Here is a 17,982-nt window from a genome sequence, read left to right as displayed (position 1 = left end):
CCACCCATGCACCCGTACATCGGTAATGTCATTGCAACGCTAACGATTAGGCCTACGCCATTTGTTATTTCACAAACATATTCGCGTTAGATTGGAATGTCAACCCATATGGCTACATACAATATGGTCAACCTGGATCGGCGGTTTTTAACGGCATTGGACGTTTTCAATTGCATTGCAGAAAACAAGGTGGTGTCATTGCTTGAGACTCGGCTAGTGGTCATCAATAATTCAACCTTTTCCGTCAATTGGCCTCTATAATCGGCCTTGAGAAGGTTATATAATTTACTTAACAGTTTTACATTCTTCAGAAAACCATAGACATTCACTTGAAGTATTCCATTGAATGATGTGGAAATAGAGCGACTGCAATGATTCTTCACTCATTCAATTGTGGGGGGGTTGATATTTTCCCTCTGTCAGATTGGTAGGGTGCAGAAGGCGTGGCTTGATTACGCTTCGCTCCTCCGGTCGCACACAGGAGCGAGCAAGTGCATTATTCTGTCCTCACCACCTAGCATGGCTGGCCTCTACACGGGAATAATGCGATGTCGTAGAAAATGTAACCTCGAATATGATTCCGAATGCGCCTCGCCCGAGATAGAGAATAGCACGCCAATGCTCACGTCGTATTGCAATTATTTATAGGAAAGTGGATGTGAGCTGTGGTGGCTCAAGCGCTTCGGTAACGGAGCTGCCTGCTGCACACGGATAAAGAAACAGAAAATCCAGCTATTTATATCGTGGTTGTTCCAGACGTGACGAACCTCCGGACTTCGTAACCATGAGTGGACAGGACGAAAGTTCGGTGCGGGTCGCATTGAGGTAAACCTGTGACATTGGATGGTGTTTTGTTCTGTCGGAAAATGATGCTCTTGGACACGACTCTCCAGGATAATGTACCTATTATTATTGTGACCGTGTCGGTGTTGATAAACCACAGCACGGGCTGTTATAATGGCCCAATTACTGTGAAATAACATTAATGTGTGTATAGCCTAAACAAATGAGCATTCATTCCAAAAATAACGCACGGTAGATTAAAATGTGGCAAAGCAATCAACGTTTACGTAGGGGTTGGCGATAGCCATAACAATACGTTTCTCCTTGTATTTATTCTAGGACGCTTGTCAAATGTCAAACTACTTAAGCAGCACGGCCTTGGATTTGTTTAAGTGTCACCATATAGACCAACCAAGTATATAGCCAGCACAATTTCCTAGGTTATGTTTAATGAGTTTCCTTTGTTGATGCTTAAGGTACTGTACAGTACTCCGTTTCTCAATGGCCTGGCTGCAGACATGACGACTACATGAATTTATGAATGAAGGAAGGAGGGGCGGATTTGACAGGAGAAAGCAATATCCCCCCTCCATCTCGATCTGATCCATATCAGACGTAACCATACATGTCCCAGGTGCTAAGAGTTTGCAAATGAGGGATTTAGGAAGAATGACGGAACCAGAATGAACCAAAACAAATTATATACAATATATCAATACAATAATCAATAATGTGCGTGTCTGTCTGTGTGTGTGCGTGCGCACAGCTTGCGTCTGTGTGTCATAGGTCTGTAATGTCATGTGAGAGGGATCAGTGGAAGACAGAGACTAAGACCTGTGCCCTAGGTTAGTGTCTCTCTCTCTCTTTCTCATTTCAATTCAATTTAAGAGCATTGTTGTCATGGGAAACATATGTTTACATTGCCAAAGCAAGTGAAATAGATCATAAACAAAAGTGAAAATAAATAAAATAATTAACACTCTCTCTCCAGTTACTGCAGGCAGACTTTGACCCAGTACTCTCTTTACTAAGTCTCTGTCTGGACTGGGCCTTGGTTTTACAAGCCTCTCTCCTATGTATAAATGCAGCCATATTCATGAGACAATATACTAGCAGCAAGCACATCTACATAACACGATACTGTAGAGACTGTTTTAATTGCAGACATGTCAGGCAGACAGTATTTAGAGTTTTCAAAGACGATATACAACTGTCATTTCACATTGAACGCATTTAACTGCAAGGACCAAGTACTTATTTGAATGACTACATAATAACCACTGAACTGTTGGTAGCATCAGCAATACAGACTGTCCTCAGTGTTAAAATAGCTAGCTCCTCACAACACAATCGCAGACAGACACAAGTGTGTGTAAACCCTTGTATCCATCTGCATAGAACGCCTCACGAATCATGCGCTAGCTTTGTGTACTGTACGCATTTGCCAGTACTTTTTTCCTCTCTCTCTCTTGCAACTTTAATTTGGTCTTTTGTTTCCTCCACAATCAGGCTCCCACTCATTATTCTCATGGAGGAGCCAGAGGAGAGAGTACTGTATTTAACTGTGATCACGAAAACGGAGACATGCAAAGACTCAGATGATCAGATAGCATGTAATAACATGTCGAGAATATGTTTATAACATGTTACATAGGACCCTTGAGTTCCAGAAACTCTGGGTCTTTATTAACATGTTTTAGGTGTTCTAAAACCCCCACACACCATTGCCCCTTCAGGAATCTAACAACATCTTTATCACCTGCCCTTGGGCCCTGATATACATTTTGGAACCTGTCACTAATCCAAGTGTCCAGTGTATGGGTCAGTAAGCAGATCCCTTAAGCCTACAGTACAGGGATACCTTCCCTGACCCTGCTGTACCCTGCACCTTAATGCTCTCCCTGCTATCCTGAGAACTCCGGCTCCCGCAGAGCTCACTTCATCACGTTATGTACACATCCACTCACGCACCCACACGCTAGCACACTTTCGCCAAGTCACTCTCTAAGCCTGTAGCTCGCTTTTCCTTTCTCTCTCCCTCTACCTATCCCTGTCTCGCGCACACACGCACTGGCAGGACAGCCGTTACACTGGCTCATAAACAGATAGGCACTGTTTAATCTTCACAAAACCCCTCAGACAGACACATAGACCTCCAGTACAAAATGTTACACACACTCCTGAGATCTAGAGAGTCGTTACAGAGACACAGCCCCGCGTCTGTCTAAGCCCGCTTTCTGCTGTTGCCTTGGGTCCGTTAGGCTGATTGTCTATCTGTCTCTGTGTCAGAGGAGTTATTGCAAGGTGACATCATCTTTGTCTGCTGTCTGCCAACCTGTCTCAAGGATAATGCTATTACATAGGCCATTTCATATTCTGATCTAATATAATACTGTAACGGCTTTCCTCCTGGGCTGAAGGAGAGGACCAAAATGCAGCGCGGTTATTGTTCAACATGTTTAATAATATGATAAACTGTGAACATTAACAAATCAAAATAACAAACGTAAAAGCCGAGACAGTCCTATCTGGTGCAGAATACAAACACAGAGACAGGAAACAATCACCCACAAAATCCCAACACCAAACAAGCCTCCTATATATGATTCTCAATCAGGGACAACGATTACCAGCTGCCTCTGATTGAGAACCATATTAGGCTGGACACAGAAACAGACAAACTAGACACACAACATAGAATTCCCACCCAGCTCACGTCCTGACCAACACTAAACAAGCAAAACACATAACAACTCTGGTCAGGACGTTACAAATACAGCCTGGTGGCCGCCAGATCTGTATGTGCTTGCCTTGATCCAACCCTACTGACTTGAAAGCACGTGAGTACATATATTTGGCAACCACGCTAACTTACTTGAAGCACAAAAACATGACACAAAAAGTTAAAACATCCACTTAATCATTCTTGTCATGACTTTACAACGTTATCTAAGTTGCTATCGTCTCAACTACAACTACACAGTACATTAGCTACGATGAGTTATAGTAACATTCATAAGAGACCCCCCCCCCCCATGGCAACACTGTAATTACTTCTGTGTGTTGGTGGAATCTGTTGAGCAGCAACTTTACCACAGTCACTAAGTACATGTTTAAGACAGGTTGACTCACAGGTTTTCACTGACTTGTAACAGTTGAAGCAGACAACACACACACACACACACACACACACACACACACAGTGATCACCAACCAATGTAGCTTGTTGTTGTTAGATACAGAGCCTGCGTGTGCCAGTTGGCCTAATGCTGTCTGTTAACGAGGCTTAATGCTTCAGCCCCAGTTCCGTGCACAAGGCTCATATGGTCCATTATCATCCAAGTGCTGTTCTGGTGGAGTTAATGAATGTGACAAGTAAAAGGTCAATGCTTTGGCACCAGAAGTGCACAGTCGTGTGTTTAGGGGTGCGTTACTGGGACAGAGTCAGTCAGTGACTCTCATGAACATATGTTTTCCAATGCTGTTCTTGAACATAAATTACTGGCATATAGATTTTTGTTCGATTTTTTTTCTTCTGTGCATTACACATTTTCATTTTGTGCACATTACACGTTTGCACCCGTTTCATGTTTTTAGGCCAGTGTTGTTAAAACACACAGACAAAGGTATAGCTGTTCTGAACACAACTATATCAAAGTATTTATTCACTGGGCAGTCTCGTATGAGTTCAGTCTAAATGGAATAAACAGATAGATTTGAGCAGTTTAGCCCATGTAAGTGTTAGTATGTTTGTTTGGTAAAGTAAAGTGTGACCAGATGAGCCAGTCAAGTGGTTGTTTCACGAATATCCTTGAAGTGAATGAAGCATTAATTATGCATAGCCTCAAGCCTGGAGCTACGCTACAGTGTTGGTTGTTTCAGGTTTCAAGTTGTTCACGTTCGAAGCCAGACAGGCCTTTTACACTATTTCAGCCAAAGGCCAAGTCTAAAGAAGACACTTGATTCAGAGAGCAATAGAATTGGCACGATAACAGACATGTCATGTTATGTTAGTTTTTAATTTGTATTGTGTCCAGCTTCTGTTTCTTATTTTCACATGTGGGTCAAAAGTCACCGAAACAGCTGCTATTGGGCAATGGGACCAAACCCTCACAGAGTAACGTCCTTTCCACTAGTTGGTTTTTCAGAGTGTCCATCAAAGCTCAGCTCCTCCCCAGGGTGGATTATTCATAAATATGCATGAACCATCTGCCGGCACACGTCATGTGACATTGCAAAGTGTCCTTACTTACTACGAGAGACAATAGCAATAGTTACTGTATCTATTCAATCTCGTCCACTTCTCTCAGTATCCAAGTAAGATGTTGTAGCTGAATCCTTCTGGCTGAGTCCAAGTCCGAGTCCTTTATACTAGAGTAGTGTAACACCCTGCCAGCCAGAGGGACAGAGTGTTTACTTTCTAATATTCGTTTTATATTAGAAGGTGTTTCACACATAGAGATGGGATGTGTATCTTTCATACAACACACAACAGGCCCTAATATCCCAACATGGCCACAATGCGAGCCCTTAAAACGCCACAACAGAATATCACAAGATAAGCTTGTGTTGGCTCGCGGTCAGATCCATTAACTCAGCCCAGATTGATAAACTGATGTGTTTTAGGAATCTCACTGGTATCCCATTGCCAGAAGAGAAGAATGTGTCCCTCAGTGTATTTTCTTTCTCATTGCCCTTGTCCGTGACATTGCAAAATATTTTTGGGTTGTTTTTTTCCCATCCGAAATAACTCCCAACTCACAAGGTTGTATGTCTGTCCTCTTATCTAGTGTTTTGACAGAGTTCCCTTTGTGGCATAATGGTATTTAACTGTCACAACAGAATGTTTCCATATATGATCGCTGTTATTTTGTGTTATTCATCATACGGCTGGGCTTGAGGAAGATAAGACGGATGTGTGTGTATTTGTGTGTGTGTTTGTCCTCTGTCTCTTGTCCTGGTTTCCCCCCAAACTGACAGTGTGAAACCGACAGCCACTGCGTGGACCCCTGCATCCCCTTTTCCTGCTCTTCCCTATAATAGCACCGTGAAATCTGACCCAGGAAGCAGTAGAGCTGTGAACCCTCTGTGGTGACCCTGTGAATGGACATCACTCACCCGTGTAGAAAAGCCCTGCCAGATTTAAGCCAGGGGAAGAGAAGTGGGGGTTCCAGAGTGATATAATTCTCTGTCTGAATCTCCCCTTTCTTTCACTTGTGGCTTTGGTAACTGAAGTGACATCATTAGACTGGACACTAAGAGAGAGTGAGATTTATTCATTCAAAGACCATTTGATGAAAACATTTGATGAAGACATTTTTAGGAAAAAGTTGGTTGGTTTATTTGGTTTGAGGCGCTTACTTGTATAATTTTCATCAGTTGATCATTGTTGAAAACTGCAGTTTTGTCTTTCTGTGCTCTGAGGCGAAAAGGCCTGTTAGTACCTGTTAATCACAGAGCATTGATGTTGAGAATTATCCAATGACTTGCCTCACGATCTCCACTCCAGTACAGTACTTAACAATGGACAGACTGTTCCTTAAAGCAAGTACAATGGACCATAACTCAGTTGAAGACTGACACTGTTGTTGTCAGCTGTTATTGTTTACTGTAGCTACTGTATTACTCACAGTGATGCTCTGTAAACGTAGCTTAATGCACGTATTCGCCGTTACAACCCTGTCATTATGACAGACACTAAACAATGTGTCAGTCAGTGAGTCAGGTGCTTCTAAGGCAGAAGGAAAAAGAAAAATCACACCTGATGTCCTGAACAGTGAATGATGACAGTTGACATCATTATCCACACGCACAACATACAGTGTTTGCGTTTTGCTTCACAATGTCATAATTGAAACAAACACAACATTAGAGTGTCAGGACAGCAGCACTTTGTATGAAATCCACTCCATATGACGACAGTGGATGATGTCAGTCAGATGACAGTGGAAGTAATATTCCCATTTAAGTGCCTTTTTCTCCCCCAGCCCATTTCTTCACCACCCCCAGCTCATTTCTTCACCACCCCCAGCTCATTTCTTCACCACCCCCAGCCCATTTCTTCACCACCCCCAGCTCATTTCTTCACCACCCCCAGCCCATTTCTTCACCACCCCCAGCCCATTTCTTCACCACCCCCAGCCCATTTCTTCATCCCCCCAGCTCATTTCTTCATCCCCCCAGCCCATTTCTTCATCCCCCCAGCCCATTTCTTCACCACCCCCAGCCCATTTCTTCATCCCCCCAGCCCATTTCTTCACCACCCCCAGCCCATTTCTTCACCACCCCCAGCCCATTTCTTCACCACCCCCAGCCCATTTCTTCACCACCCCCAGCCCATTTCTTCACCACCCCCAGCCCATTTCTTCACCACCCCCAGCTCATTTCTTCACCACCCCCAGCCCATTTCTTCACCACCCCCAGCCCATTTCTTCACCACCCCCAGCTCATTTCTTCATCCCCCCAGCCCATTTCTTCATCCCCCCAGCCCATTTCTTCACCCCTCCCAGCCCATTTCTTCACCACCCCCAGCCCATTTCTTCACCACCCCCAGCTCATTTCTTCACCCCCCCAGCCCATTTCTTCACCACCCCCAGCCCATTTTTTTCATCCCCCCCAGCCCATTTCTTCATCCCCCCAGCCCATTTCTTCATACCCCCAGGCCATTTCTTCATCCCCCCAGCCCATTTCTTCACCCCCCCCAGCCAATTTCTTCACCCCCCCCAGCCCATTTCTTCACCCCCCCAGCCCATTTCTTCATCCCCCCAGCCCATTTCTTCATCCCCATCTTCATAATGACCATGTACAACTTAACCGTCAAACTGAAGGTGCTTTACGAGAGAGAGGAGAGGCTGCTGTAGTGTTTCCTGTAGTTATTGATTCCTGAAGAATAGAGGGTGAAGCTGAAGATTTTCTTTCTTCTTTCAAGGGGACCATTTAAAACTGATTGAGACACTTGATGTAAGCAGCGCAACAACAGAACCAGTTATCTCTGTGTGTGTGTGTGTGTGTGTGTGTGTGTGTGTGTGTGTGTGTGTGTGTGTGTGTGTGTGTGTGTGTGTGTGTGTGTGTGTGTGTGTGTGTGTGTGTGTGTGTGTGTGTGTGTGTGTGTGTGTGTGTTCAGAAGATCACTGTAAGCCCAGTGTCTACAGTTTCAGGTGCAATGAAGGGCCAGAGAAGGATGTTTTTGTGTGTGTGCACAGTCGTAGCCAAAATCTTTGAGAATGACACAAATATGAATTTTCACAAAGTTTGCTGCTTCAGTGTCTTTAGATATTTTTGTCAGATATTTCTATGGAATACTGGAGTATAATTACAAGCATTTCATAAGTGTCAAAGGCTTTTATTGACAATTACATGAATTTGATGCAAAGAGTCAATATTTGCAGTGTTGACCCTTCTTTTTCAAGACCTCTGCAATCTTCCCTGGCATGCTGTCAATTAAATTCTGGGCCACATCCTGACTGATGGCAGCCCATTCTTGCATAATCAATGCTTGGAGTTTGTCAGAATTTGTGGGTTTTTGTTTGTCTACCCGCCTCTTGAGGATTGACCACAAGTTCTCAATGAGATTAAGGTCTGGGGAGTTTCCTGGCCATGGACCCAAAATATTGATGTTTTGTTCCCCGAGCCACTTAGTTATCCCTTTTGCCTTATGGCAAGGTGCTCCATCATGCTGGAAAAGGCATTGTTCGTCACCAAACTGTTCCTGGATGGTTGGGAAAAGTTGCTCTCGGGGATGTGTTGGTACCATTCTTTATTCATGGCTGTGTTCTTAGGCAAAATTGTGAGTGAGCCCACTCTCTTGGCTGAGAAGCAACCCCACACATGAATGGTCTCAGGATGCTTTACTGTTGGCATGACACAGGACTGATGGTAGCGCTCACCTTGTCTTCTCCGGACAAGCTTTTTTCCGGATGCCCCAAACAATCGGAAAGGGGATTCATCAGAGAAAATGACTTTACCTCAGTCCTCAGCAGTCCAATACCTGTACCTTTTGCAGAATATCAGTCTGTCCCTGATGTTTTTCCTGGAGAGAAGTGGCTTCTTTGCTGCCCTTCTTGACACCAGGCCATCCTCCAAAAGTCTTTGCCTCACTGTGCGTGCAGATGCACTCACACCTGCCTGCTGCCATTCCTGAGCAAGCTCTGTACTGGTGGTGCCCCGATCCCGCAGCTGAATCAACTTTAGGAGACGGTCCTGGCGCTTGCTGGGCTTTCTGGGGCGCCCTGAAGCCTTCTTCACAACAATTGAACCGCTCTCCTTGAAGTTCTTGATGATCCGATAAATGGTTGATTTAGGTGCAATCTTACTGGCAGAAATATCCTTGCCTGTGAAGCTCTTATTGTGGAAAGCAACGATGACGGCACGTGTTTCCTTGCAGGTAACCATGGTTGACAGAGGAAGAACAATGATTCCAAGCACCACCCTCCTTTTGAAGCTTCCAGTCTGTTATTCGAAACTCAATCAGCATGACAGAGTGATCTCCAGCCTTGTCCTCGTCATCACTGACATGATGTCAGCTGGTCCTTTTGTGGCAGGGCTGAAATGCAGTGGAAATGTTTTTTTGGGGATTCAGTTCATTTGCATAGCAAAGAGGGACTTTGCAATTAATTGCAATTCATCTGATCACTCTTCATAACATTCTGGAGTATATGCAAATTGCCATCATACAAACTGAGGCAGCAGACTTTGTGAAAATGTATATATGTGTCATTCTCAAAACTTTTGGCCACGACTGTATGTATGTATGTATGTGTGTGTATAGAATGGTCCCTCATTAACCCCTGCTCTACAGCATCAGTGTCTCAGGGTAAAGACACCCTGGGGAATAAAGGGTCTGCTCCACTGCACATTGCAGTCCAAATACATGTCCCTATGGTTTACAGTATATCATATTGTACAAAAGCCGATGAAACTAACACTGTAAAAGTGTGAACCAATTTGATCACTGTTATTTACTGAGGGTTGCTGGTTGAAAATACAATCTACACCCGACCTTCTAAACAGCAGGTTTGCATGGGCGGGAGTTTTGGCTTTCCATGGAGACATCACCATGCAGTAAACTGATTAATAGGCCAATAACAAAGAGAGTTCAAAACCTCTCTGCCAATAACAGCTGGTTTTCAGTTTTCCCCTCCCACACAGACCACTCCCAGACAGTCCAAGCAAAATTAGAATGATTTTTGCTAAAAAGTCATTTTTTGCCCATCTTAATGGAAATCTATTACAGTAAGGCACTTAATTGTTTATGCAGAAATGATTTGATATTGATATAAAAACAGCTGCATCGGGCCTTTAAAAACCCTGTTCCTAGTGCATGAATTCCTCAGGTACTTAGCCACAATTTAACCTCTGCTATGAGAGGAGTTAAAAAGTCAGCCGCCTGACTCCATTCTCCTCTCGTTGTAATGTGGGGGCACAGGGCAGCAATACTCCCTCTTCTTTCTGTGTTCTTCACAAAATGAATGCGAAGAAGTGGTGAATAAGTGAATGATTGATTGTTTCCTGTAATCTAGTTGTGTACCGTTGTTGTTTTTCCCTACACCGTGGGTCCAGATGCTTCTCAGGACTCTTTGTAGCTCTAGAATTAGATTAGGGCCGAGATTAGATTTGACAATAGTCTGATGTTACTGTTGTGGTTTGCAGCAGGGAAACGATGCGTGATGGTCTCTCAGGGGACAATTGTGGTTGGCTGAGGCGGAGGCAGGGGCTGAGGTCAAATCCTGATCTGCAGTGAGTCAGCATGATGATGCTGTGGGTGAATCACCTTTTTTACCAGCATAAGCTATTGCTATTCATGGAGATCTACACACATACTGTATAGACTCTAACATATCCGTCGCAGAGAACGCTGGTTAGGACAGTCACCAGCCTTCCCCGGCGCAGTCAGTGCACCCTGGCCTCTGGCCTGCAGTACATTTCTAATTTTACAAGAGCCCTTCTGTTTGAAGTGCGTTTGTTTAGTCGGAGATTATGCTGGCTAGAAATGTGACTGTGCTACTGCCTGGCCCTGCGTCTTTCAGCCCTTTGAACCAGGTCAATGTGTAGTGGTGGTGGTGGCTGTGTGGAGAAAGGGGACAGAGAGAGAGTGGGAGGGAGAGAATGAGAGAGACAGAGAACAAGAGGGAGAGAGGGAGAATAGAGAGAGAGGAGAGGGAAGGGACAGAGGAAGGGGAGAGAAGGACAGAGAGAGAATGTGACAAAGAGAGACAGACAGGCAAGGCTGCCCCAGATAATTCGGACTGGGTCCATAGGAGAGAAAGGAGAGTCTCGGCTCAGGCCCAGGACAGCTGCTTCTGAATGGGTTAGAGCTATAGTGAGCTAGCCTGGCGCAGTCCATTTTGTTCTGAGAGGGGCTAGTGAGTTAGCATGGTGCTCCTCTGGCTGTCACTGTAATCGCTGTAATGAGGCCGCCGGCGTGAGGCTAACTGGACAAGTCACCTGGTGAGAGTCTCTGTCGGGAGCTCTACGGTGTGTGTGTCCCTACGCGTGTGTGTTTGCTTGCATGTATGTGTGTGTGTCAGTCCATGTGTGTGTCAGCCTATCATCTCACAGAAGAGGCCTAGCCCACCTCTTCTGAACCGGATTATTAAACAATAGCTATTTTTATATTCCATGAAGCAGGCTTAACCTGACTGGGGGGGTTGACTGGATAAATGTACAGCCGTTATAGAGAGCTAGGTGCTCACTGCTCAGTCAGTCAGTCCCCCTGTACTGTGTTAGGCAAAGGCTTTGGGGCCCCTATAGAGGTACAGGAACTGGAGAGTTGGATTACTCTGGGAGAAAACAAGACATAAGACTCAATGGTTTGTGGCACTACAGTGTAGTGTTGTTCTATGCTGGTCATGGGGATGGAGTTGGACTCAAAGGGTGTGTACATTTTTGGTTCAGCCCAGCACTGACACACATCTGGTTCAACTAATCGCCTAATCACTGATTACCTTGATTAGTTTTATCAGAGCTGGGCTAGAACAAAAATGCTCACCAGTCTTGGCCCCCAGGACCAGTATTGAAAATCAATGCTGTAGTCTCATGGGTGGATTAGTGCTTTAAAAGTCTACATGATGGTATAGGGAAGTTACTGTATAGGTCAACCCTTATTCACCCTGAAGGATCCAGTGTTTTCATTTGACTCATAGCCTGAAACCTGTTGGTCAACTATCCCAGCTAGAGGACAAATGTAATGTACACAAGGGCACTGCTCACTCACCGCACTGTGAAGTGTGCTCAACACTCATAGGCTTCTCATTATATCTTTTATAGGCCTCAAAATAACAGAGGCACTCGTCCACTGTTGATGTCCTCATAGAGCCTTCACAGAGAGCATGCCCTAACGTACAGACGGGGAGAATCTCACTTTCATTTCCTTGATTCCTCATGTCCTCTCTCCTCGCCTCCATCTCAAAACAGGTTTTGAGAAGGAGGCAAAGGAAGAGGAAGCGAGGAAACATGGAAATGCAATTGAGAGTCTCCCAGGATATTTGACCAGCTCAAGATTGTCGACAGATTCCCCCCGAATAAAAACATTCAACTCAACTGACCACTGCCACTTCAAAGCTGCTTTTTCAACACCAGAAAGACATTTCAGATCAGATGTTTGTTTAAACAGTATAGGCCTGTGTCTCCAAATGTGTTGGTTTAGTGCATTTAACCAAATCAATCTATTGATTCTCTCCAGTTCTCTAATTAGTAAATTATCGCTGGTGTCTGGACTGGGGTTGGGGGGGGGGGGGGGGGGGGGTTGTCTGTTTGTGTATTGGAGACACTGGGGGATGTCACAGACAAGGCTGGAACCCTAGACTTTCTCACACACAAGGAGGAGTGTTCGACTGGTTGTCGTACGTCACCACCTTGGCTGGGATGCTCTCATCACAATCTATCAGACCAATGATGTGATTTAAACTGCACTGAACTCTTTCCTCATGTAGGGACATTTGACACCAAATTAAATGCTGTTGAATGTAGTCTCATGACCAGTGCTGTGTATTATATAGTATCCTTCATCTCATATTTGGCTGGAAGCCGGCCCAGCATTCTCACTTGTAGTATTTCCATAGCATTATTGTTACGTAACGAGTGGTAAGCAGTGATGTGTATTACCTTTGTTATGGTGGATAACAGTGATGGTTCTGTCCTGTTTTAGGAAGCGGGCCAAAGGGATTACTATGGATTCCCCCTAACCCCCCAAACCTCTAAAACGTGTCAAACAGAGGTCTGTCAGAGGGGTGTTCTGCAGGAACATGAACAAAGAGATCAGTAATGGACTAGTCAACAACTAGCCTACCTGTTGAGGCAGCAGCAATATTGAAATACTAAAATACTCTGTAGCAAAGACAGAAGGAAGTTATGACCCAGATGATGTACTAGAGGTGTAACATTACAGGGAATGCAGCCTCATCTCCCCCTCTTCTCTTCCTCCTCTCCTCTCTCATCTATCCCTCCCTCGCTTTGTCCCCTCTTCTCATTCACTGTGTAATCCCAGAGAGAGGATGCTAAATAGCCGGGATCTGATGTCACTGGGGCACAATAACACGGTAGCGTGACTGTGTGTGTGTGTGTGTGTGTGTGTGTGTGTGTGTGTGTGTGTGTGTGTGTGTGTGTGTGTGTGTGTGTGTGTGTGTGTGTGTGTGTGTGTGTGTGTGTGTGTGGAAGTGTCTACTGTATCCTGACTCCAATCACAATACTGCCCTTATTAAGACAATTACAGGCCGCCTAACACAAGTAGTACATTTACTTACAGTAGTCTTCCATCAAGTCTTCTGAATATTTCCCATTTGAATTTAGTTGAAATCCTGTGACATTTGTCCAGTGAGTTCTGTGATGAGCTAGACATATGAAATATGACAGGCGCAGGGGCAGCGTGTATGGGGGAATTGCAAGGCAGGGTGTGACTCTTTACCTAGTGTAGCTTCACAGCTTCCACTCCTCTCTGAGCCCAGGCTCGAACACTGAGGGCTCTGTATAGGGGCAGAGTGGTGGAGTGTGCTGGCAGCGTGAGGAGAATCACACACACAGACACACACATACGCACGCACGCAGGCACACATACAAACACGCAGGTATGCACACGCGCTCCAGTCCCCAGATACTGTACCATGGTTTTACAAGGGGATTCAACAGGCTCCTAGAAAAACAGATTAGTGAATAATACTCGTATTACTAATAACTGGACCAACAGATCTACTGTATGTAGCACAGCGACCGTTTTATAGAAGCAATAAACCACTCAAACGTTACATATCGGGAAAAACAGGGTTAGGTGGTTAAGTTAATGTCTAAAAGTCAACCATAGCCCTGAATCATACTCGACATGCAACTTTCAAACTCTGCTTATCAAACTTTCTACATTCAAACTCCGCTTATCTGTCACGTTCTGACCATAGTTCTTTTGTATTTTCTTTGTTTTTGTGTGGTCAGGGCGTAAGTTGGGTGGGTAATCTATGTTTTCTATTTCTGTGTTGGTTTTCTGTGTTTGGCCTGATATGGTTCTCAATCAGAGGCAGCTGTCAGTCGTTGTCCCTGATTGGGAACCATATTTAGGTAGCCTGTTTTCTGTTAGGTTTTGTGGGTGGTTGTTTTCAGTCTTTGTGTGTCTGCACCAGATAGAACTGTTTCGGTTGTCACTTTTGTTGTTTTTGTATTTTGAGTGTTCACCTTTATTAAAGTAAGATGAACAATTACCACGCTGCGCATTGGTCCTCCGATCCTTCTAACTTATCCTCCTCAGACGAGGAAGACGACAGCCGTTACATGATCAAACTTTCTACATTAAAACTCTGCTTATCAAACGTTCTACATTCAAACTCTGTTTATCAAAGCTTTGCCCTTGAGGTTTTGTCAAGGAGCTAAGGACTCCTATACCTGCTGCATGCCACATCCCTGCATACCACAAGTCAATATGTCAACACATCAGAATAAGTTCTTGCATCGGGTTTAGTGACAATGCGATATTGGATAACGTTTCCATGCCTCTTCTGATGACATGCCACAAGTGAAGATATCAACATATTAGACACATCTATGGAAGGGTGGAATGTTATGCAGTGACTAACTGTTATGAGATAATGTTTTCCGTGTCTTAAATTTAACCCTCAGCAATTAAGAAGACATAGAAGGAAACCAAGCATCTCCGTGATAAACTCTCTCTCTCGCTCTCTCTCTCTCTCTCTCTCTCTCTCTCTCTCTCTCTCTCTCTCTCTCTCTCTCTCTCTCTCTCTCTCTCTCTCTCTCTCTCTCTCTATCTCTCTCTCTCTCCATTTTTGTATGTCTGTTCAGGTTAAATGTTTCATACAGTTACAAACCCTAACCCAACATCTCTCTCGCCCTCTCTCAGGATTCGTCCTCAGCTGGCGAGGGAGAAGATCGAGGGATGTCACATCTGTACGTTCTGCATGCCCGCCGAGCCCCAGGTGATGCTGGGTAAAGACAAGGCGTTCACGTACGACTACGTGTTTGACATGGACTCCCAGCAGGACAGCATCTACACACACTGCACTGAGAAACTCATCGAGGGATGCTTCGAGGGGTACAACGCTACCATCTTCGCCTATGGACAGGTCAGATATTTGCATGACACACACACACACATGCACACACACACACGGAGGCGTACATGCACAAATGCATACATATACACACGTGCACAAATGCATAAAAAACACACACACGCACACACACCATATTTGCCTTCAGACGCAATGCTGGACACACCCAAGGAAAGGGCGTGGCTCTGCCACACACAGGAATCCACCACGTGCCCTGTGGTCTCTGGTCCCTTGCCGGATGAATTCAAAAACAGTGTTGTTACTGTAAGCAAGCAGAACATGTTATCACACCTTGTTTCCAATACCACACTCACACAAAGTCATTTATCAAACCCCTATCAGTGACTCAGTCAGGGATATACTGTAACTCTGCTAAACTCACGTTGACTGTGACACCGTCATTTATCAAACCTTACAACTGTGTCTCAGTGAGTGACACAGCACTGCTAGAAACTGTTCTCAGTTAGGCTCCAAGTCTTCAGGAGATCTCGTTTCATATGAAGAGAGAAGCAAACAGGCCATGAAAACAGTCAACTCAGCAAAGGCAGGCATGTTCAAACAGGACCAACCTCAGGGTTTTTATTGGCTTGATAGATTAGCACATGTGACTGACTTTCTACAGTACATGTTCATATCTATCTATCAGGCTCTCCTTCACTATCTCTCTCTCTCTTTCTCCCTGCTCTCTCTCTCTCTCTCTATGCCTGTCTGTCTCACTCTCTCAAACTCCTTCACTTCATCTCCGTCTCTCTCTCTCGCTCTCTATCCTGCTCTCTCTCGCTCTCTATCCTTCTCTCTCTTTCTCCCTCCCTGCTCTCTCTCTCTCTCTCTCTCTCTCTCTCTCTCTCTCTCTCTCTCTCTCTCTTGTACTTTTAGCGTTTCCCCCTGTCACAACTTCTTCCTCTGAACTGAAGCTCTATAGTGGAGCTCTGCCAAACTCTCCTTTCACTCTCCTCCTCCTCTTAACCTCTCCGTCCATTCTCCTCTACCCGCTACATTCTTCTCAGCCCCATTGTCTCCCTGTCAGACTCTCATTCAAGGGGCACAGCGGGTCGCGCACGCACGGACCCATATACACATGCACACTCACACACAACCATTTATATGTACCGCATGCATGCACACACACACACACACATGACATCTACACAAATGCACACAAAAATGCACGGGCACACACACACATTCACACACACACCACTGTCAGAGTATCTTTCAGGTGACGTGTGAATTAGCATCGCATTCCGTTGGTAGTCACCATGACAACCAAGCCCCCAACCCCGATGTGTGTGCACTGTGCAGTAGTAGCTACATATATTAGGGGCAGGCTTTAGTCCAGGAGAATCATTTTGGCAGGGCTTGTTTTTCTTCCATTCTGAACATTGCCGTTTTTGTACTGTTTTTTAATTTGAGTCAGAAAAGCTCAACTGATCCCGCTTTATGACTTGCTGCATTCATGAAACAGCACCATAGGCCCACTGACTGTCTGAGTAAGTTTGAAGTCAGATAAGTGAGTCGATAAATGAAACAATATCATTTGTTATTGATCCTATCATGCCCCCCCTCCCTTCTTCTCCCTCTCCCCCAGACTGGTTCGGGGAAGACCTACACCATGGGTACAGGGTTTGACGTGAACATCTGTGAGGAGGAGTTGGGCATCATTCCCCGGGCAGTCAGGCACCTCTTCAGGGGCATTGAGGAACGGCGGCAGGCCGCCACAGAGCAAGGCAAGCCTGTACCCGAGTTCAAGATCAACGCACAGTTCCTGGAGGTAGGCGCGATGAAAAGTATGTGCTTTTGTAGCTGAGGTGATTTGGTTAAGACGTTGGGTTGGTGAGTGGGAGACCCGTATTCAATCCCGAACTGGTTACACTTTTGAACCTGAAATACAATCTCTCTCTGTAGTCTCACATTAGCTCTGCAACATGAGGAAGCTAGGAGATGCAGGTTTCATTGGCCCTGGAAGGCATTATTTCTTACTTAAATCTATCCTGTTCCCTTCCCTCAGAGCTGCTAACACAAGAGAGGGTTCTGGCTAGGGGCTGCTGCATCTGTGTGTAGCAGCCTGGAGCAGAGAGAAGTATTGCTCATGGGACGTGTTCAGCTAACTTAACTCTACAGGCAGATGATTTATCACCATAGAGTAATTACTAGGGAATTACGTGTCTCACTCAACTCTGATATCGCTTGCTGATGCATGTCTCTAACAACTAATAAAGCAGTGGCCTCCCGAGTTAGATACCGGGCTGTGTCGCAGCCGGCCGTGACCGGGAGACCCATGAGAGGACGTACAATTGGCCCAGCGTTGTCCGGGTTAGGGGAGGGTTGGGCCGGCCCGGGATGTCCTTGTCCCATCGCGCTCTAGCGACTCCTTGTGGCGGGTCCGGGCGAATGCACGATGACACGGTCGCCAGTTGTACAGTGTTTCCTCCGACACATTGGTGTGGCTGGCTTCCGGGTTAAGCGAGCATTGTGTGCATTGTGCCCTTTTGGCGGGTTGTGTTTCGGGGGACGCTTGGCTCTCTACCTTCGACTCTCCCGAGTCCATATGGGAGTTGCAGCAATGGGACAAGACTGTAACTACCAATTGGATATGACAAAAAAGTTTTTAAAAATAAATAATAATATACAAATTAAAAAATAAACGAATAAA

At 45.2% G+C, this 17,982-nt stretch overlaps 1 protein-coding gene across 7 annotated transcripts in view; it reads left to right on the top strand.

Moving 5' to 3' along the window:
• The first annotated feature begins 461 nt into the window (after positions 1–461).
• Positions 462–17,982, top strand: part of LOC139565728 (kinesin-like protein KIF21A) — a 38,847-nt gene continuing 21,326 nt past the window's right edge. For all 7 annotated transcript variants that reach the window (XM_071386231.1, XM_071386230.1, XM_071386229.1 and 4 more), the window contains exons 1-3: positions 462–825; positions 15,119–15,341; positions 16,918–17,100. In XM_071386231.1, the coding sequence (XP_071242332.1) occupies positions 785–825; positions 15,119–15,341; positions 16,918–17,100 (447 nt within the window). In that variant the 5' untranslated portion in view covers positions 462–784. The remainder of the gene's footprint in view (positions 826–15,118; positions 15,342–16,917; positions 17,101–17,982) is intronic.

Source organism: Salvelinus alpinus, chromosome 37 (assembly GCF_045679555.1).
Source record: "Salvelinus alpinus chromosome 37, SLU_Salpinus.1, whole genome shotgun sequence".
NCBI lineage: Eukaryota > Metazoa > Chordata > Actinopteri > Salmoniformes > Salmonidae > Salvelinus > Salvelinus alpinus.
The sequence above is the reverse complement of the archived record's forward strand: the minus strand, read 5'-3'. Positions and strand labels throughout refer to the sequence as shown.